The 22,621-nt window shown below is 43.1% G+C and overlaps 1 protein-coding gene across 2 annotated transcripts in view; it reads left to right on the top strand.

Annotated features, from left to right (window-relative positions):
- The window catches only part of RORA (RAR related orphan receptor A), a 378,614-nt gene that overhangs the window by 13,769 nt on the left and 342,224 nt on the right, over nt 1-22,621 (top strand). For both annotated transcript variants that reach the window (XM_052672312.1, XM_052672310.1), the window contains exons 2-3: nt 17,276-17,400; nt 18,425-18,666. In XM_052672312.1, the coding sequence (XP_052528272.1) occupies nt 18,498-18,666 (169 nt within the window). In that variant the 5' untranslated portion in view covers nt 17,276-17,400; nt 18,425-18,497. The remainder of the gene's footprint in view (nt 1-17,275; nt 17,401-18,424; nt 18,667-22,621) is intronic.

The following is a 22,621-nucleotide window of genomic DNA, read 5'->3' as shown; positions in this document are numbered from 1 at the left end:
AAGGTCTCTTGCAACCACAGTAGGAATTTGACACTTGTAGTCCGTGAAAGAGGAAAACCACATGTCTTTTCCTTTTATTGTTAATTTTAAAACAAAAGTTACAAAAGAGATCTGTTAGTAAGAATGACTTAAGCTCTGCAGTGTTCTATTACTGAGCCTGTTAGTTAAAAAAAAAAATTGAGGTAGCTCTTCAAACTGCACAGTTACAAGATCAATCTGGAAGTGTACATTGATTCTAACGAGAAGGTTGAATCTCTTATCATTCCAGTTAGATTATTTACTGCAGAAATTCTGGATTTTCTGAAGGTTGATACTGTATCAAGTGTCTGCTTTATGTAATTTTAAAGACTCTTGTAGTTGTAGAATCTTTTCATCTTGAAACGTATACTTTTCCCCTAGAATCACTCTGTAGCTGCCCCCAAGTTTGTTTTCTGTACTTCTGATCTTATAAACAAGTGTTTTAAAGCTCTGTATTTTTCAACTAGCTTGTCTTGTGTATCTGAGCTCCCTCTGAATGATTGTGTTCATTGGCCTTGGCAATTATTGTTCTCATGCATGTCTTTTGGGACTGTCTTCTAAATGCATTTGAGGGGGTTTCTAGTAGTAGGAGCAGCAGTGCTGGAACTGCACCCAGGTACATGCACCGAAGGATTACTGACAGGGGACTGAAATAGTGAAAAATGAGTTTAGGATAAGCGTGATCTCTTGTGCCAAGTGTCACAAAGAAGTAGTACAAGTATGTGTTTGGTTCCTATGTCTGGTTAAAAGAACACAAGACTTGCACTGGAAAGCAAACAAAGGGAATTACGTGTGCTATTTTCTAATATAAGCCTGATCTTCTCCTACTTCATTTACTCCCAGTGCTTGCTGTCTGAACATGAACATTGCAAGGGATAGTTTAGAACCTGTGGTCACATCAAACTGCTTGCATGCTTCTAAAGACATCAGAAGACAGGTCTAAATGCAATTAAGCACGTGCTTGAATTTTGTATTAACTCCTTAAGGTTGCATTTACAGAGGCAAATCTGAGCATTCAGGTGAATTACGTGGTAAGATTCTATAGAGAGGGAAGGACAGGCTTGTTCCAAAGGATACAAGGCAGCTTTGGATTTCCTGTAGCACAGAAGACATTAAAAGTGCTTGATTTCAAGCAATGCATTTTATGTAAGAAGCAAACATTCTCAGGGTCTTCTCTTTTTTTCCTTTAGGTTTATCTTTTATTCTAAGAAATTAAAGTAGAGATACAAAGATGCTCTTTGAAGTTAAACTTTGTAATTTTTAATCAGTTCCTCTATGTTTCAATAAATCAGGAAAAAAGCCTTCCCACAATAGATCTTTGTTGGCTTCTTTGAGGAGCAGATAAGAAGAGAAGAGCATCTTTGCCTCAATCAGAACATTGTCCTTCTCTCCAAAGCTGTTTGCTTAGGGAAATGATGTTGCAGGGATCAGAGGAGTGGGAGAAAAGTACAGCTGAGACTGTGCCAGTGGTGTGAGGCACAAATTCTGTCATGGAAATTAAGACAATTGTTGCTACTTCAATGTTCAAGTGGAAGTGGGAGCTAAGGAGTAAGGCTGAGATGGGGCAAATGTTTCAAGAGAATGAAATGCATGAAAAATTACTGGAGAAGGAGGAAGACGAGTGAGAAATGGAGAGTGAAAGTACAAGTGATAAGAAATAGAGACTAAAAAGGATTGAAATACTTTGGATAAAGTTATTCTTCTTGAGAATAATGAAGAAGTAATTACAGAACTTCATTCGTATGCAGGTGAAGCAACGGTAGGAGATGTGAAGAAATACAGAGGAAAAACCTTTCATTTCTGCAGAAAGTTTACCTAGAAAACATTTTAAAATCCCAAACTTCATTGTAACTTTGGCATTTATTTAAACAACTTTTCAGTTGCCTATTTGCTTTTATAAAACTGTGTATGTTTATAAGAAGGTGGTTATAAAACTACCACTAGGACACACTATGAAAAAGAATACTGATAGCATTGTAGAAACAATTAGTAAATATCTTACAAAAGCTAATGCAATTAATGATGATTTTCTTGTTGTTTAAAGACTACATGATAAGTGAGGCTGGTTTTACATTTGTTGCTTTCAGAATGTTTTTCTCACATGAAGTAGGCGTTTTTCATTTAAAGATGTGATTGTATAATCAGTCTGTATTTTCATGAGAGCCTGAGATTAACCTGATGGCTTTTTATTCTTGTACTTCTTCAGTTTTGTAAATGGTGGTCTTATGGTGGTTTGGCTTCCTTGCTTTCAATCTATTTTTGTTCAGATAGAGTTTTTATGGAGTTACCACCCTAATTTTGGTATGAAAATGTAGTAAGGCATTTTTGTACAGCTTAACATTCAAACCTGACCTAAAGGTAAGAATTTGCTAGAGCTACATTTGGTAAAATGTAGTTTAAAAAGTCCTTTTAGAGTTGATACTGTAAGAGTTGCTGTGAATTTGTGTTTCTGTGTAGTATTAGCAAGTCAAATACTGAACTACTAAGGACTGAAAAGAACACTGACTACGAATTGATAGTGAAACTTACTGCTTTTATGAGAACCAGTTCATCTGCCTCCATGTGCTCAGAGTAGCTTAAGTAACACCAAGTGGTATGACTTGAATAGTACGTGTGCGTGTATGGTCATGTCACAGTGGTGTAAGCAAATATTTTATTAAAAAAATTCTTAGCTTATATTGATATAATTTCTGTGTCCAGATCACCTCTAAATAGTTAAGATACATTTGGGAAGTTTAATATGTATAAAAATCTGAAACAAATTTTAAAAGAGTTTGATGAAAAATATTAATAATAAAGTATTTGTATAGTTTGGAATCTTCAGAGTTTGCCTTTTTAGGCTGAATTTGGAAGTCTTTCATCACTGATGTGACAATTGAGAGAAGAATTTCCTACAAGTCCAAACTGTAAGAAGTTCTGAAAGGGATTTTTTAAAAATTAAATTCATTTTTCAGAATATAGGTATTTTGCAATGAGGAATAGGAGATCGTGGAAGCACATGGGTCAGAACAACAACAACAAAAAATCCATGCTGTTACTGCTATTTCAGAACCAGAACTATATGAGGATTTGATCTAAAGCCATCCCTCATGTGAAGAGAATGGTAAATTTTAGAATCTGTGGGAACAACGGGTTCTAAATGTTTTTGCACAAAGGAAAGAGAAGCAAAAACCTCCGTGCCTTGGAGTAAGAATGTAAAGTTTTGTCTTTTTCTAAAGCTCTTTAAGGAATGCCTTGGGCAAGGCACTGTGGTGGTGGTGCTCAAGCTTTGAAAAGTCCTTAGTCCGTGTAATGTGTGTTATAACTGGAAGCACTCGATTCAGTGCAATTCAGTGTGGGATCTCAGTTTTACGTTTTTTTGAGTGAGCATCTATGTGCATGTTTTCCTACTAAAATATGAGAAGAAAGGTCCAAATTATACAAGGAATAGCAGTTTGTTTGGCTTATTCACCTCTCCTTTTTGGAAAAGAAAAGGAATTCATCTGGCAGGGGAGTGCTGTCACAGCCTCCATCGTGACAGACTCAAAAAGGTGTGACAGTGCCACGCAGCAAAGCACAGTTTGTAGAAACTATGGCTTCCCTTAAGTCCATGTAAGCATGGAAACTACAGCCTTGTACTGCTGCAGGATGTACGTCTTTGGCGTTGGGAAGCTGGGAGGAGAAAGCTAAACTGTGATGTGCAGGCTAATCTGTCACCAGTTACTGCAGTTCTCCACTTGTGGTCCGGATGCCTTCTGCCAGAAAGCAAATGTCAGTACTGTTTACACCTTACTTCATGCCACTTACAAGCAAATTCACTACTAGCTTAAGGCTGCTGATCACTACTTCTAGGAAGTAGTTCAAATGTATTTATCTTGTAGAATAGTATCTGGGTACTACATTATGGATTTATACCATTCTCTTTCTCTCTTGTCCTCTGGACAGCGGGGAGAGCTTCAAAAAAAATGTAAGGGTAACTTCAGGTAAAGGAGAGAACTTTTGTGAGCTCTCTAACTGCTGAGCTATTAGATGAAGAAAGAGTTCTTTCTATAACTATTAATAAAAGACAGATGCACCCTTAGTGGTTGGCGAGGGAAAGGCTTCAGAGTTGGAAGTTCAGTGTGGAGGCAGCTGTTTTCCTGCAGTGAGAATTGTTCACCTGATGCCTGGAGCCTTAAGACACAGCTCTGCTATTGTGTGAATCTCGTACCTGCCCAACCCTCCTTCTGCTCTGTACAGGAGCCCTGGCACCTGGCTGGGCTCTGAGGATTGTTTTAAGACTTTGAGTTATGCGTTCTGTCATTGTGCAAAAACTTTTGAGTTCTGTTCCAAAATTTCACGAGCGTTTTTGAAAATATTTAATTTTCTTTTTCTAAGCCTGCTCTTGAAAGGTAACACAGGAGCCTCTGCTGAAAAGCAGCTTGAACTTCATGATCTGCTGACAATCAGTGCTATCTGAAAAAAAAATTCTCAGGCTTTACTTCCGTGGAACTCTTCTCAGTATGTGGTACTACATCTTGAAGTGAATGACCTCTTTAAGTAGTCTTTATTCTGATCTTCCCATTTCGTGTCCTGTAGCAATGCCTTTGAGAAAAATCTGGATAAGGCAGTAGAAAAAGTTTTTCTGAATGAGAAGTATTTGTCAGAAAACTGCGAGGAACACTCCCTAAAGTGTTTCAGGAGCTCCATTGTTTTTGCTAGACTTGTGTCAAATGAGTGCCTCTCCTTGACTGGAAAACCTGAGGATTGAAGCTCACTCACACTTTTATCCAGACTTCACCACGCTGCTGTCAGAATGTGCTTTATAGGTGCTTAATGTAGTCTGTAGTAATTTAAGGTGAGGACTTTGTCTACGGTGTAGTTTCATCCAATTTCTTAACAAAGCTGAGAACTCTAGTTGAGGTGGGTGCAAATTATGTGTTTAGTTACTTTTACCTGTGTGAAGCAGTTAAAAAATGAAAAAGCTGAAAAAATAGAATGAGTGATTTATTGTGGTTACCATATGTTAGAAAGTTAGTTTTTATCTGTTTTTAGTGAGTCCCTTTCTCCCTTTATGAACACTAAAGCTCAGTGTTTCTTTTCCTTTGGAAATTAAGGTTCCAGCACAGAATGCATTTCCATCTACTTATAGCTTCTTTAATGGTGCATGGAAATTTTACTCAGGAGAGGATTTTTTTTTCCTTCCTGGGGATGTATAACAGTTATTATTTCTGTCCTGTATTTATTTTAGCATGCAACAAGAGAGGGGTAAGGCATCTGAATCTCTTTATATGGAGAAATAACTTCAGAAAACTGTGAGATTACGCAGTGTAATTCAACCCAGTAATAATTTAAAGCATAAATATAGAATCAAATAATATGGAAGGCATTTAAGTTCAGTATTGAAACATTTGTTGGTCTGAATGCTGACAGCCCTACACTTTGTTAGAAACACTGTAAGTCTGAACATGATTCAAAATTACCTGTGGAAGTCTGGAGCATAAGGCTCCTACTGCATAAGAGGTGGTTGCAGCACACCAGGAGGTTAATATCCCAGCTCAGCAATTTCTGTCTGTTCCTCTAAGCTCTTAAGAGCAGAAACTTTGACAAATGGCATCTCACTCATAGCGCAGCCCCTTAGTACGAGTCTCCGGTTCAGCTTCACCTGGGCAAGCTGCAAATTTACCTGTTGCAGCTACTTGATATCTTCATCTTGCTAAATTGATACAGAGTGCCAAAGTAATTCTGAGTGTACATTACTTAAGATCTGATTGCACCTCATTAGCTCAGTGGAGGAGACACCAGCGTGTGGGCCTGTCGACAGTCGACAGTTAGAAATGTGTTAGGCAGCCTAGACTTGCTTCTTTGACTTGTACTGCAAGTGCAAGGATCTGAATTTAAACTGCAGATGTGAAAAGCCCATTTTTTAGTCTCTATAAGAAGCCCAGCTCTGGGTTTTCTACTCCTTTACTCGGTTTTCACATGATCTTCAGTATATCCAGTTTGGAGAGCATTCAGGACATAATGTGAATCTCTATTTTCTTTTCTGTATTTGTAAAGCACTCTAAAGCTGCAGCAGGTAGAAAAAATCCTAATATGCTCACTACTGGGTCGGCATGATGACTGTTGCGTTTTCTGGGTACGAATTTTGCAGTTTGTTAATGCAGGTCAGGATCATTCATACCTTGTAGTATTTTCAGTTATTAAACAGAGCAATCTACAGTAGGAATTTGCACAGTATGATTGTGGAATATTTGCAAGTGGCCTGCAATTACTTTTTGGCAGGTGCAATGACCACGTTAATTTTGCTGTACTCCATAACCTGCCTGATCACCTAAGCTGTAGTAGTTATAAGCTCTCCCTTTGTTGTCCTGGAACTTGAGTGAGATCAAGAATGGCCTTGCATAATGTAGAAATGGCTGCACAAGATACAATATGCACAGTAGAATAACGTATACAGCTTCCAGGAAATAAACATAATATTGTTCCAATTCACAGTGAAATTAAAACAAAATTCCTCTGTGACAAGACTGAGTCAGGATTGAAGCTGTGAAATGATGGAGGTTCATGCAGGAGTCTCCTCTCCTTTCTCTATTGATCAAGGAGAGTTCGTGGGCAACAGACCTAATGGGTTATGCAGACAACTTGTGTTTGAATGTCACAAGCAGTTGACGATGCCTTTGTATCTTGGAAGGCTTGCAGCCTGTTTGAGTGTGTTAGCCCAGCAGTGGCATGCTTCAGAGCTAGTTTCCTAAAAGGTGGTGGTAGTTGTTTCTTATTCAGTTATTTTTCTTCTTCAAGTTTGGGGTAAACCACTTGGTGTTTGAATAACCAGCTCATTTTGTTCTATTTGCTGTCCTAGAGATAAAGGTACGCTACTGTAAGGTAGGATTTTATTCCAGCAGCAGAGCAACTGGGTTGGACTCATGAAAAGGGGATAACAGTTCTCAGATATTGCATTCTAATGAACAGCTGGCTATTATTCAGTATTTACCTATTGCAGAAGTTTGATGAATAGCTGGAAAGCTAATTATTGACTTTCTGTATTTGTGAAGCATAGTGCTTCAGAAAGTGCAGACTGCTGAATACCACAGACAAATCTCTGTGAGTATTCACTTAAATTTAGAAATATATTTACTTCAGCCAAGCATGTCCTCATTTACTTATTTGCCCTTAATGGCTTTTTGCCATTGTTTAGCCATCTGTTTGGAAGGTACACAAGATGAACTCGAGACAATTGAAAATCAAGGAGCAGCTGTGTAAAAGCTTAGGTACTCTTTGCAGTATCACTCATCACTTCATCTGGGAAAGAACAAGGATTCTTAGAAGGCTGACAGGTCCTGTTGGTATGGCTAACTTCTTGTGGATGTGCTGCTATGGTTGCTATGCCGTGACGAGGTTAGAGGTGGATCTCGTATTGTGCCAGCTGTATGTCAAGTTGTGCTGTTTGAAAGCCTGCTGTGGAGCTCTGACCAGCTGGGACAACTCCTATTGGGAGTTCGTGGCTCAGGTGACTGGGCCCTGCTTTTAAAAGGAACACTGCATTGTTGGAACAGAAATGAAAACGAAAGGGAAAGAGGAGAGGAAGAAAAGATGTTAGAGTAGGGCAAGGGCTACCAGCAGGTCTGTCACCCTGAGGCTCTCTGCTCCCCTCCTTTGCCTCCTCTGAAGCTCAGTCAGGTCGCTGCAGATGTGCTCATCAGCCTGACAAGAGCAGAGTGCTGTTATTTAACTATTTGTGGTTCTTTTGATCTCTTACTTCCCTGCACCGGCAAAACAAGTACTGTAACTTTGCTTGAGCTTCTTGACAGCTAATATTGAAAGAGGTAAATAATCCCACATACGTTTCCATCAGGGTGCCAATTTTGAACCCATTTACTGTTTTTTCCATATTCCTGGTGGTTCAGAAACTAAACAGAGAGAAATAGGCATATGAATATTCTGCTTAGTGTTTGGATGTAGATAGATGCACTCACCACAGTATTCTGGGATGAACACAAGGTTCGTATGGAGGGTTATTGTTTTTTCAAGCAGCTCAGTTTTCCAACGTGGAAATAGTTTTGGTTCCTTGTCAAATATAATTTTGTGGTTTAAAAAAACAAAAACGAAACAAAAAAAACAAACAAGGGGAAGTAAAGTAAAGTGCAGCTGTGTCACTGTCTTGATAACACTTGGAGTCTGAATCAAAACTTTAAAAACTGGGGATATTAAAAAATAAAATAAAGCTGGGCCTTATATTTTAGTGCAGACCTTATATTTTAATATTGGTTGGGTTATTTTTTTTTTGGGGGGGAGGGGGTAGGAAGAAAACTTCCCTAATTTTTGTTTAATGTTATCCTATGTCAGCAAAGTATGAGTGCTGTCTGAAAGTAATGCCTTGAAATTTATTATGTTGGCCCACAGTGTCAGCAGTAGATGTTGGTGGTATGGCAGTAGAGGCTGAAACTTCTCACCAGTATTCCATTACGTTTTATTGCTGTGCATCAGGTGGGGCTGTCTAACTAAGTGGTGTCTGACATGGAAGTGCTGATGAAGCAAAGGTGTGTCACTGAATTCCTCCCTAGGGCCAAATGGCACTCACTGATGTTGATTGGTACTTGCTGAATGTTTCTGGAGCCCAAACAAACAGCAGATGTGAGTGCAGTGAGGCCGTGGATGATGCATTTCAGCAGTAACAGTGACAGTGGGTCACCTCTGCTGGTGAAGATTGTTACCAGCGGGCTCAGATTCATTGCTGGTGAAAATGTGTAACTAATGGTGGAGACTGTTGAAAAAAAGTGTTTTGTAACTGAGAATTTTCTCTGTCAAATAATGTTGTTGTGTTCTTTGTACCAGTTACAGCTTCCATGAAAATAAACAGGAGGTGTTACTTTTGAAGCAACCTGTGTATTTAATAGTATGTCACATGAAATACGTGATTACTTTCATTATTTGTTAGCTGTACACTTTCCCAAACTGTAGCTCTCCAAAAACTTTACGAAATACATGCAACTCCACTGACACTGAGTTCTGTTTTCTGGAGATTTTGTTTGCTCATAGGTCTGAGCAAACAAGGTATGAGGTACATTCTATTAATTACCCATAGGTAAATGAGGCACACAGATGTTATGTCTGATAGTGGGAATTGATACGAGGGGATTCTGAGCAAATCCATTCTTGTCCTGTGTCAGTGTATGCAGTGCAGGGAGAAGGTAATTTTGTTTGTAAAAGGATTTTAAGAGTGTATGCAGCGTTCCTTTACATATTTCGTTTTAGGCTATTAAATATACGCTTAAAATATTTTTTGAAACTTTTTGTCCAGTTTGAGATTTATTTCTCCCCTTTCTTACATCTAATCCCTCTCTTTTTGGGGCAACCATTTAGAGAGTTGGGCTCTTCACGAGAATCTCTCACCCACAAACCAGAGGACTACAGAAATATTACTGTGATGATCAGCACATTCATCTGAAGTGGGGAAAAAAAAAAAAAGCTGAGCTATTTATTTATCTTTAATTATAAGTGGCTAAACAAGGAGAATAGACTTACAGTTCTTACTTAACTTAAAAAGGCTTATTTGTGCCAGCTAAAAATTAATTAGTAAGGAATTTTCAATTCCAGCATCCTGGGCTGAGTTTGTGATAAAGATGTCCCCATGGAATAGAGTTATGAGATCAGATTAGAGGGAACGTAAAGTTTGTCTTATGAAGCTCGTACTTGGTGCATCAATGCGCAGAGCATGCCCAGCACTTTTTCTTGCATTGCATCCAAAGTGCAGAACTGAACGGCCAGGAGGCCCACTGTGCCAAACAGAAGAGCACAGCATCCTTGAGTGTAAGTGGAAGATTCTGAAGTGGAAAAGTATTAATGGCATTTTAAGGCCAAGGATGAAACTGCTTTCTGAGAACTGTTTGTGAACCTGAAATGGATTTAGTAGTTACAGTGTCTATTCTGGAAGGTCATGATACACCTCTCTCTCTGTCTTTTTTCCTTGAAGCAAGGATGCACACAGCACTTACAGTAGAAGTCATGTTGCTTTCATCTAGACACATTAGATTTTAGCTTTTTTTGATGTGGGGCTAAAAATTGAAGAGGACTTTAAAATTTCATAGTAAAAAACAATCATGAATAGTAAATAGGGGAAAAAAAAGACCAAAAACTTTCTGCCTCTCAAAATCCATACTTGCCAATTTCAAATGTTTTCTTCAGACACACTTTGCAATGCTGTATGGAAGTCGAAAGAAAGGATGTCTGTGATATGAGTTCAGATTTCCATCCAGACAATCAAAAATTCTTAAGTAGAGCTGCTGTGTTGTGGTTGTGTGCTGGTTCTGCCATATGAGAAGTTACAGACGTTGATGAGGAGCTTTGAATTGAACAACTTTTTCTTCCTCTGGAAGTTACTCACTGATCTTGCCGTCACTTAGAAATGTTTAATGTTGCCCTCAGAGCATTCTAACACTGTACGTCTCGTGGGTGGGAGCCATGGCAGTAGTTTCTCTTGGTAAAGGTACCAGAAAAATAGCAGTGTAGTGTGAAGTTTATGGGTAACTTGAAGAAAGTAAAATGATATTAGTGTAAGGTTGGTTCTATAAATATTAAATTATTGGATTAATCCTTTTGAATCTGAGGCAAATGTTCTCTAGCAGCTTTTTCTCACCTCAGCATGACAGAAAACATTTTGTGTTGATTACTCTGAGTGACTAATGGCAAATGTACAGAGATGAGATGTGGTGGGTGCTGCAAGGAGAAACTGGGAAAAGATCTGTGGATGCTTCACTAATGTGCCATGGGATAATATTCCTTATGGAAAAATATATTCAGTTTTAACTAAATTGACTTCCACGTTACTCACTGACAGAACTCACTGGAAGATAGTAAAGGTAAAAAACAAACAGAAAGCCAAACATAAAAACCAGAGCATAAAAGTGGTAAGTTCAAATGGAAGAGTGCTGTAAGATTCACAGTTGTTACTTTTTGCTTTTGCTTTAAAATTAAAAATAACTGTGGACTATTGAGAACTCTCCTGGTCATGAGATTTGAACCTCAGCTAATACCAAATCTGTACAGCAAAGAGCTTTCTATTTTGATTACAAAACATGTGAGGCAAATATTCTTCTAGTAACAGAATAAAGTATATCTAAATACATTTGTGAGGATATTTTGCATAACTTGTGTTTGCTTTTAAATGACAGTTTTGTTTAAAGAAATGAATCTTCTGAGAAGAAAGGAGAAATGCCTTACCTGTCCCAGTTGATGTAACATCCATAGGGTTGGCAATCTGAGTAGTTCAAATGTACCTAGCATCCTTTGGCAAATGAGTTGAAGATAGTTATTTGGCTAATAACATTGTCCAATTTAAGTTGGTTGCAAATAAAATACCAGAAAATCTGCCCTTTAAATCATTTTAACTGCATTGAATGTTAAAAATTCCTCTGTTCTTTTTACAGAAGGAGACCGTGTCAACGTGGTTCTTCCCTCTGGCTTTATTTCAATTATAACTGATAAAGGTTTTGCAAGTTGTACTATAGTAGGCTCTTTGTTTTGTTGTTTGTAGATTTGTTAGACTGGTTTGTTGGTTTGAAAGGCAGAAGTTGCATGTTTATTCAGCAATACAGTTTATTCAGCAATGGCTATAGGCATTGCAATAACCAGCTGTTACACTTTGCAATTCATCTGCGTGTGAGAGTTCATAGGTAGTCACAGAGCAAGAAGCACGTTCAGCCAAGATGAGAGGTGAACACAGCTTGCCTGTGGCTTCAATCCTTATTTTGGAAGAGCTTCTTACAACCTCACACAGATACAGTTCTCAGAACACGTGTCCTACATCCAGAACCATGACTAGGAAGGCTATCTATGACGTTCTAATAAGACCTAACTTTTTCATGTCAATATGCAGATGTGTCTGGAAATTCTCTACAACTCACCATATTCGTAGTTCAAAGGCTACCAGAAAGCTTTGCTGTATCATAAATGGATATGGATTGACTTTTTGGCTTGACAAATTCTTACCAATTTCCAATTGAAAGGACTCGTGTGTGTGTCTGTGCTTGTGCTCTTTTTATACAACTGAAGAAGAGGAAATACGAGGAAATGAGACAAACGCTGCTTTTTTATTATGTTCAAAAGGGTTTTTTTGAGTTAAGAATCAAAATAACATACATTCTTCAGCACTGTACTTTGAAGTGTATCTAAATCTGCTTTTTAACAAGTAAAATATTGAGGTGCAAAAAGCATCTATTAATTTCAGGTCAAATATAGTTTGATTAAAGGAATACTTTTCCCACTGTATTTTTCACCGCAGAAAACATGAACGCTGGAGGAGAGAAACCAAAAGCAGTACTCTTACTTCAGATTTCTGTGCACTATTGAACACGACAGCTTTAAGAGCAACTTTAAAAAAAAAAAAAAAGACTTTTTTTTTTTTTTTTTTTACACAATTATAACTGTCAGTTGTGGATGTTCCCTACCCTTGCTCATCTCCAGAAACGGGAAAACCAAATCTTTTTTTTCTTTCTTTACCTTTGCTCCATTAACACGCTTAAAAATATTTACTATGGAATTCTTCCAGGGATTTTTTCAGCTTAATACTTGAAACTTCATCTTTCTAGCCCATATAAAAACAGAAAGCATTTTGGAGTTGCCAAAGACAGAGGCTTCATGGACATATATTTACAAAACAAACAGCAACAAAAAAACCTTTTTATCCTAGATTTTCAGTGTACCTGTTTAGACTTTTTGGTACATTAGTTTTCCTATTCAGATTCCCTTCTCTGTCTCTCACTGTTTCTTAACTCATGTTGAGAATTGTGTCATTAGGTAGCATCAGTTATGTGGAACATGGTGCAAAACTAATTCAAAAACCATTCAAATAATGAAGTCAATCTGCATTACTTTGGTATCTAATTAATGGTAACAAATGATCGTCTCCAGGGCAAATGAAAGGGTTAATGGTTTTTGCTTTATATGCTTTTGCTCTGGGAATGATGTTGTGTTATAGAGTGTTTAAGTTTTCAAAGAGCTCAAGTGGGCAGGGAATGCTTTCAGCAGTGCTGGCCATGCGCTGGTTTACCTTTGCGCGCAGTAGATGGCTTTCTATTGTTCTTTGAAACAAAAATATTCTTCACGATACAGTGTTTAAATGAACCAAATGAGGCTTCAAGTTATATACAAGCAGAATAACTATTTTACATTAAATTGCAGCTTTCACTTCTGCCTTTCTGGTATAATTTAGATTCAATGCTCAACTAAGCCCAAATGTTTCTGCTGTATGTTTGGGCTGCTTGAATCAGCTGATGGTTAGTGTAATTTTTTGGTATGTGTTAAATGAAGGAAATGTTTATATGTCTAAGCTAGCTAGAAGATCAAGTTCTGTGACCTGGAGAAAAAGGAGGGAAACGGGAAGGTATGAAAAGCATGGCTCCTTCCCAGGGGAGTAGAGAGCTGGGGAAAGCTTCCCACCTGCTGTTCAGAACATGTGCTTTGACTGCTGGGTTGTGATGAAGTGGGAAAACTTCCCCATCTTTCTGAAGGTAGCGTGTTGGAAGTCATCGTTAACGATGAGGTGAAGTACACAACTCTGTAGCATCACGAGTTGGAAGGGAAGCGTGGCAGTGCCATAGTGGGTTGTATGAGTAGTTGGCGGCAGCTCCGTGTCAGTGAGCAGGCTGTTCTTCACATCCTCAGACCGGTAGGTATCATCTTTCTCTCCAGATACTTAGGAGAAGTCTCAAATAATGTTTTAGATTGTTGCAAATAAGTACTTTGGCTAAACTTTGTCTTCCTGTACGTGCGTTAGTTCCTAGGAAGTATCTTGTTAGTGACAAGTTAAATCACAACAATAGAACTTCTTTTCCTATTCAGAATGATTTATATGTCTGAACTTCTAATCTAATATGCTTCTCTTGGCTAGTGCAAATTTTCCTAATGATTTGGAGAGAAAGTGAACTTTGCAAATGTGTGTGAATTTTCAAATGCATTGAGTTCTTGCCAGAGAGCCAAATAAATCAGAATGGTTCTTTCAGGTAGGATATTCTGAGGGGGGTTACTGACAAGCTCTGCTGGAGGATGACAGGTACACGAAGGAATAAGACCAATGAACAGTTAGATGATAATATTTTCTTCAAAATGAGAAGTGATTCTTTCCTCTTTAATTTGCTTGTAACCTACAACTGCTTTTAGGGAAACACTTTTATTTTTTTGTAACGAAGAACACGAGTTATGAGTCTGCTGTAAAGGAGGAGCTAGGTAACAAACACTGCATTTGAGAGAACTACTGTTCAGTAAAATGCAATTGAGGATAAAGTGCCACAGCAAGAGCTGATTAAAAAACAGCCAGACAGAGAATGAGAGAATGATCCAAGATTTCAGAAATGATGTCTGACTTTTTTACTAGAGGAACTTCCGATTTCTTGGGAAGAAAAATATATCTTTAGATCTGATTTTGCTCTTCAGTGTTTCCCTTCATGTCTCCAGAGAATATGGGCAGGCTGAATTGCTCCTCTAATTCGATTAGATTACCTTTGTGGGAGGAAGAGGTTGTCTGCAATTGTATGAAATGTGAGAACGGTGTTCATTCTGCTGAAGGAAAATACGCTGTTGTTTTGGTTTTTTTTTTAAACCAATCACAGGAGAACAGCAGCACAGACATACTGAGAAAGACGGATCTCTCTTGGACTTTTGCCTTAATTCATTCTCAACGTGTTGAATTCTTTAGAACTGGCCTCAGCTGTTGCTGTTTACTCTTTACATACAGGGCATGCTGATTGTGGATGTGGTGCCAAGGGTTAATTACTTGATACGTTCTGTGCTTCTCCACTTCCTTTTCTCAGAGATGGAAAATCCTCTAAGGAATGAATACAAACAGCCTGCTACGTACTTACATGACTCCAGAATTTGCTCATCAGAACATCTACTGCTTTTTCTTCCATCTGTGACTTTTGCTCTTTCTTCTTTTCCTGAAAAGCCACCAAAGCCACAGATGTAAACTGGTTCAGTAGAAGCAAACGTGCCTTAGCCTTGGTAACTTGTTGTGCCAGGGAAGCTGGATAGGAAGAATCTGGGGGAATGCTGCAGGGAACAGCAAAGACAGAAAAAGCCACCAGCACCAAAATACCATAGTAGTTCTTCCTGTGCTCCCAAACACAGGTCTGCATCACTATGCTTTCCACAACTGCTACACTGGGGCTAATGAACTTCCTAGGAATGTTTGACAATTGCTTTTTACGTGGCCAGAAGTCACTGCAGTGCAGATCCGCAGAAAGGGAATGCAGGCTACTTCTGAATTGGGAATGTACGTTGGCATCCTCATGAAAGTAAGATATCTTAATAGCCATGTTAGTTATGTAATTGGAGGTACCTTTCTAATTCAAAATGTGCTTGCATATTAGTGGGCCACTACCACTAAGGTAACGCAGTGCTACTCCACTCTCCAGTGGTGTTTGATTTTCCTGCTCGCGTATGCTGTGTGCCTTTGCCTCTCCTGCAGTCCTTTTGGTGGCGTTTGGCTGTGTGCAGCATAGCTGTTCTGCCACTTGCTCTGTCACCCTGGCAGTGTCCTGGAAAGGCGTCTGCATGATTCTAATATCTTGTCTACTCCAGAGTCACACAGGCTTTGTGTGATTTTTGTGTTATTAAGATTTTTAGTTACTGAACGTCTACATGGAATCAACAAGATAAACATGAAATGTTTGGCAGTTCCAATACTGCTACTTCTGAAAGAATAATTTCTGGGCCACTCTAGCAGGTAACATGCCCAGCAATTTCCACAGCACTTCTAAATCTAACAAACCCTTCCTTTCTCAAGTTTCTCAGCATACAGAAACTTGGTAGATATCTTCGTTGCTAATACCATCACACTTGTTTAAACAGGCTTAGTGATCAAAGTTAATGGCTTGTGTTTTGGACTGAGTTGGAAGCTAGACATGAAAGACCAAAGATTGAAGAAGACCTTTTCTGTGCCCAGGAGATGTCTCAGCAGAGCACCCACAGTCAGAGGGATCTTGAAAGAAATCACGATTTTCCTCATTTATGTAGAGCATGAGCAAACTGTGGCCTTAGCTTTTCCTGATGGGGTCCTCAGGTTTTTCAGGCACCCTCTGTTCTTCTAAAAAAGCAAAGCTGTTCCACCTCTTTGCTATGTAAGTGCTGTGAAAACGTAGATGGTTGCCTCTACGTGTTTGCTGAAGGTCTGTCCTGCTTTAGCCGATTCCTACTGCTGGTGACTTGAGAGACTTTAGTCTGGAAACTAATTTTTTCTCCATGAATTCAGGCTCTTCAGACACTATTTTCCTCCTCTGTGATTTTTTCCCCCCTGTAATTTCTTTCTAAAAACCAAAAAAAAAAAAAAAAAAAAAAAAAATTGCTTAGTTTTCAAAATGGGAGAAAATGTAGAAAATGTACACTAAATGACAACTACATTGTAGGGTAAGTATATTAAATCTCAGCAGCCTTTAATATATTGAGGGAGGAAAAAAGCCCATACTTCTTCCTAATTTAAAGTATTTGGAATACTAAAAACAGTCCTGCAAAACTCTCACTTGAATAATCCTCCCTGTGGCAAGTAGCTCGATTGTTCCTGGTACTGGTGAAAGGCAGTGCTCTGGCAGCTTTGAGGAATGAAGTCCTCTTTTTTTATTAGCTGGGCAGGTTTCCCAACACACACTGCCTGGTCAGCCTGCTTAAACCCTGAAGAGAGAAGGATAAGCTTTCTCTAAGGATAACAGGCATTTCAGTTTCCACAGCTCACATAATTCTTGCTTCTATTTGGAGGTTGCCAATTAGTGAAAAGTGAAGGAAGAGAGTTTGCAGGAAACTGCAACTCTAATCCAACCAACTTGCATCACAGAAGGACCACCTCGCTGCTCCCTGCACATTCCAGCACAGCCATGCCAAAAGGACTGTGAGCTGGAGTTAGAGTGCACTGCAGTGCAAGGGTGGAACCTTCCCCTGAGCCTTGAAGTAAGGCACTGGGAGCAAACTGTACTCCTGCCTCCTTTGTTTTTACCCCCACCCCATCCCTTGCCCACTATCAAGGAGGAGGCAGAGATGTTTTTGTTTATCACTGGGAAAAAACTACACAGCCTGTTGTGCTTATGTACTGGGGCTTCAGGTCTGCAATAACTGAGGACTTCATCTGTGAGGACAACATCACTTACTCAATGGAATCTGGAAGTTGAGCTGTGATCTCTGCAAATTTATTTGCCCTCTGTAAATGCAGAATTGTTATTCTATATGCTGCAGTCTCCGCTCCTCCCCTTTCAGATGTAGACAGTGAACAAATAATCAGAAATGTCATGCGATTTTTTTTTTTGTTTCTTTTTAGACACGTAGTTGGAACTTCAGGACCTCCAAGTCAACTAATGCAAGACTCTGTGCTAAAAGATTGAATATCAACAATGCAAGGGATAATCCGATCTGTGGATGCCATCCTGGAGCAAGTATGACATGGTATGTTTCCAACCTATTTTTGAGCAGGCCCTCTGTGAGAGAGCAGTGACTGAGGGGCTGTGGGGCTGCTCAGGCTGGGTTTGCCCAGCGTTTGCCTGGGATTGCCATCAGGTACTAATGCCAGCAGCACTGATAGCATAGCATAGGACAGCACCTGGGTCCTTGCTGGCAGGAGGTGGTGTATCAGCTGCCTGCACGCAACTGAGCACCACAGTGGAAGAGCTGGCACTGCTGTCAGTACCGATACTTGGTTTGACAGACGTGGTCGAGCCATGCTTTCTGTCAGAACCTTCTGTGCAGAAGGCTATAGGGCTGTACAAATGTGGCCTCTTGCACAAGAGGGATGCGTCCTTCAGCCTGCTCTTTATGGCAGATGTTACTTTATTTCAAAACGGGGTGAGCAGAGCACATCATTACACTGTGCTGCACACGGATGCTTTTAAAAGTCGGACTCGGTGTGTAAGAGTTTTCTGGTACCTCTCCCGTCACCTTCTGTCCCGTGTCAAAGTGCACTCGTTGAAAGGGAGGTATTGTGTGAAATGTGCCCGCGTGGCTGCTGAAGGGACGGGTCCTGAGACGCTTAATATGGATGGCATCTTCTGCTGCAGCTCCAGCTGAAACACCAGGGAAGGAGGGGGCCGTGGCTCGAGGCTCTTCCCGCCGGGGTGAGGCCGGAGCCGCGACCTCCCCGGACGGGCTGACCGAGCCGAGGGTCCGGGTTCGGGAGGAGGCCGACCGCTTCACGCGGCCGCACCTCGCCTCCCCGGGGCCCGGCGCGGGGCTCGGCAGGGCCGGGGCGGCCCAACCTCCCCGGATACCCGCCCGGTGCCCGGGGCCGTGCCCGCGGCTCGGGGCCATGGCGGAGGGCGGCGGGGCGCGCGGCTGGCGGCGGGGCGCGGAGAGCGCGGGGGGTGCGGGGGCGGGGGTGCGCGGCTCTCGCTAGCGCTGCTTGTGGTCACAGCCAGGCAAGCTCGCATCCCATCTGGATCGCGCTCGCTCTCTCCCTTCTGCTTTTCTACCATAGAGTTGCGCTGGAAACAGAAGATAGAGGGAGTGTAGGAGCTCGCCATCTCCAAGCGATCTACATTGGGAAAAACATGGAGTCCGCTCCGGCAGCCCCCGATCCAGCAGCCAGCGAGCCGGGCAGCAGCGGCTCCGAGGCGGCCGCCGGCGCCAGGGACGCCCCGGTGAACCTGGAGCCCGCCCGGAAAGGCGATGCGCCGGCTCCGGTCCGCAGGCAGAGCTACTCCAGCGGCGGCGGCAGAGGTAGGAGACTTGGGGAGGGGGGAGGGGGCCGGGGGAGTGGGATCGGGGTGGGTGGGAATAGGAAGAGGGGGGCAAGAGAAGGGGGAAATGCGGCGATTTCATCCCCCGGGGTGCCGCCGGCGCTCGTGGCAGCCGCGCACGCAAACGCGGCGCGCTCCAACCCCCTGCCAAACCTCTCAAACTTTTATCGCTTCTTTTAATTGCGGCGGGAGGAGGGACGGAGGCGACGGAATACCGAGTGGGGCTCGGGGTTCGGCGGTCCCCTCGCGCTCCAGTTCGCTGCCCGCGGGGTCCGGATGGGCACCGCGCTCCCGAAATTACATAATTTATAAATATATAAAGCAACAGCCCGAGTGTGGGGATGCGAGGGAACAAACTTTTAAAGCTGCAGCGTCCTTCCTGCCCCCCGCCCCCCTCCCGGCGCGTCTGTTTGACAGTTTCCCAGCCGGTGCGCTTCGCCGGGTCGCGGATGGGGGATCCGCGGTTAAAGGGAGCTCGGCGGTGTGGGGAGGACCCGCTCGCCCTCTGCGTGCCGTTTTCCCTCGATTCATCGCCGTACAGCCGGCTCCTCGCGGGGCGGGCGCTCTCGCGGCCGCCGTTGTTCTGCGGAGGCGCGCAACTTCGGAGGGGGCTTCGCCGCCGCTCCTCGAGCGGAGCCCCCGGGAGCCCCTCCCCGCCCGGCCCCGGGCCGCTCGCACCGCGCGGGGAGGGGCATTGCCCCCGCCAGAGGGGGAGCGCTCCGGGGGGCGGAGGGCGACGGATTAAATAAAGGCGCGCGACTACGCCCGCGGCCGCCCTGCGGGGCGCCGGGAGGTGCGGGGCGCCGGGAGCGGGGCCGTCCTCGGCGGCGGGGCGCGCGGTGCGGGCCGGAACATGGCTGACCATGTGCCGCCGTGTGTTTTACAGTATTTTTCCCTGCTCGGCCACGCCCCCTCCGCGGGCAGCTCCAGCTCGGGGACCCCGCGCCGTGCGGGGCGGCGGGGGGCGGTGGCGCCGCGGGCGGGGCCGGGCCAGGCGTGCGGGGCGCCCGCGGCGCGGTATATTTAGCGCTCGAGAGAGAGGATGTGGCGCGCGAGCGCCTTATGTAACGGGGTTAATGAGAAACACCGGAGAAACGGCCTCTCTCCGGCGGGGAGTTCTCCGGGCGCTCGCGGGGCCGGCGACCGTTACACAACGGGCGGGCGCGGGCAGATGGTGCCGCGGGGCGGCGGGGCCCGGACCCGGCGCTGGCGGAGGGCGCCGCGGGGCGTCCATCAATTATGTAACGCTCGGTCGGCGCTGCCGCCGGGAGCGCGCGGGACGGCGCCGGGGCGGCCGCGACCGCGGTGCGGAGCCGCGAGGTCGCGGCGCTTCTGACCCGCTGACCCACATGTCCCCGCTGCGGGACGGGGCCCCGCTCCGCGCCCCGCTCCGGAGCGCTCCGCCCCGCGCCGAGCCGCCCGGGCACGGCCGCACGAGAGCGGCGCCGGTTATGTAACGCGCGGCTGCAGCGCGAAGGTCGGCGGCGGAGATGGCGCGCCGCGCGCTCGGTTCCCGGCGGTGTGCGGGGCTGCGGGACGGGGACGCCGGGGTGGGGGTGGGGGAAAGAGGAAAAAGAAATGTTTGGGTTTTTCGGATGACGTAATGGAGTTGGCGGAAAATGCGAGTCTACTCCTCGAGTGCAAACAGTAAGAATATTGGAGCTGGCGTTCTGTGCTAATGTTGCAGAAATTACAGTATTGGAAATAAATTGAGCTACACACTGCACAGCAGGCGACTGTGGTACTAAAAACACGAAGGTACAAATCTGGGCAGGAAAACGTCATGGTGGTTGTATTTTAGTCTCCTTAAATTGGTACTCAGTGGTGATGCAAGGTGGTCCCTGCAGACTTTGACCATATCGTGTTATAATTATTGTTATTATTGACATCAGATTTTACTTCTTGCTTCTTTCGCATGGCTCTGGATTTCTTACTGCAGCAGCATGACCTTACTGTGTACCTGGTACAGGTGAATGTATTTTTAGAGCAGCTGCCTGTAAGTTTGTGTGTTCAACTGTGCATGAGTGCAGGAATTTTCCTGCTTGGGCCACAGTTCTGCAAGCGTGATCCAAACCAGCAGCACTGGGCTCTGGGGTGGCACGCAGAGAGGAGTGGTGCTGTCAGTACAGCTCCACGTGCACACAGCTGTCCGTCTGCATGAATCCTTGTCAGACTTAGCAAACCCTTCAGAACAGTAGAAATGTTTGGTTTATGCCCCTTCTTTTTTTCCTGATTGCGTCTGCTGCAAAGCTGCTCTGATACTTCAAAATTTGTGACAGCTTATCTGAAAGGAGGGAAAACAGTGAAGAAAGCTATTGGTGAAGAGCAAACGGGTACATTTTGCTGTAGGCTAATTCTTAAATGCAGCCGTGGTTACCGTCACACTAGTGTTTCAAAGTACCCGGCTTCCTGGTGTGCATACAGGAATGCCAGTTCCTCCTGTGCCTGATTATTTTACTGAGGTTATGTTCTTTGTGTCACTGTGTGCAACGCTGAACTGAAAATATAAATCCAGGAGTTATCAGCTTTCAAACTGAGCATTATTACCAAGTTTGTTTGGGATACAGGTGTGTATGTGTATGCTGGCATGCTGCAGACAAAGTACTTCGGTCTGCTATTTGAAACATTGTTGGAAGGGTGACAACGTATATGAAAAAAGCAGGAAACTATTGGAAAAGCCTGTTTTCTCCTCCAAGGGATGTGGTTAGTGTTACCACTGCCTGCAAAGGTTTCCTAAGAGCAGTTACTGTGCAGCAGGTTTGATGTCAGCCTGTGCTCGCGTTCCCACAGGCTCTGTAGCTCCCCATGATGAGCAGAGGCAATGCTTGGCTCAGCGGCTGTGGCCCCGGCCCGAGGCTGAGTGCTGTGTGTTGTCCTCTGCGGGCCCTGGTGGCTGTGCAGCCCTTCCCAGGCGTAAGGCCTGATGTTCTACCCATCTACTTAAAAGTAGGCATAATTGAATAAGCAATGTTTTAATAGAAAACGATTGTCTCATAAAAAATGAGAAGTATGTAAAAGCTTTCTAATCTGATAAAAGTGCTTTGGTTTTGGTGACCTTGTTCTCAGTCAAACGAGACGATGTTTTACTGGGGAAAAAAAAACCTCTGAAGATAGCATTCAGGTCAGTGGAAGATGCTGTGTTTAGGTATTGTCACGAGGCCTGGTATTTACTAACAGGAAACTGCTGCTGTGTAGGTGCTTGTGGTCCTCATTCACATTATCATGCTATTGAGCTGCTGTTGATTATTTTCCAGAAGTCTTCTTCAGAATGTGGTAGGTCACCTCATCAGCCTAATCCTTTTTCTTCCAATAATTGGGTGATGGTGGTGATTTCTGTGTTTAATTTTAGTTGGGTGCTGTTCCACAAGTAGGAATGTGACAGCATTAACAGTGACATCAGTAGGTTTGTTTTGTTCTTCTAATCTTCCTGTTTTCCCTAGGTTCAGACTGCTCTGCAGAGTAAAGTTGTACCAAATGTTGGTGTTGTTTTGGGAGGCCTCTGAATTTTTGCAAATTTGGATCTGTTGTGTAGATGCTGAGGGCTGCCTTTGTTATGACCAAGGGCTGTTCCACACTACTGGCTTAGTTTGTTTTGGTGTGTGATAGGCACAAGGAACCCTTTAAAGGACAGCCCTGCTTTAATGCTTGTAACACAGGAGTGATAATAGCAGCAGTATGCTGTTCTCCTAGGAACAGTGCAGCTCCTATTTCAATAAACCGTAACCTATTCTCTTATTTTATTTGCTTGAAAAATATCTCAGGAGCTCATAAACCAGTATGTAAATACTGTTATCATTCAACTAAGTGCTGTAATTTTACTAAATAAAGAATGTGTTTTGTCATGGAGATTAACGGGCTGTGTGACAGTTTCAGTTTGGGTACAGCACCGCATTTGAATGGAAAGGGCAATTTCAGCTTTGGGAGGTTGTCTGGTT

The sequence above is a fragment of the Tympanuchus pallidicinctus genome, unplaced genomic scaffold (assembly GCF_026119805.1).
Source record: "Tympanuchus pallidicinctus isolate F22 unplaced genomic scaffold, pur_lepc_1.0 scaffold12, whole genome shotgun sequence".
NCBI lineage: Eukaryota > Metazoa > Chordata > Aves > Galliformes > Phasianidae > Tympanuchus > Tympanuchus pallidicinctus.
This window is presented reverse-complemented; position numbering and strand designations above follow the sequence as displayed.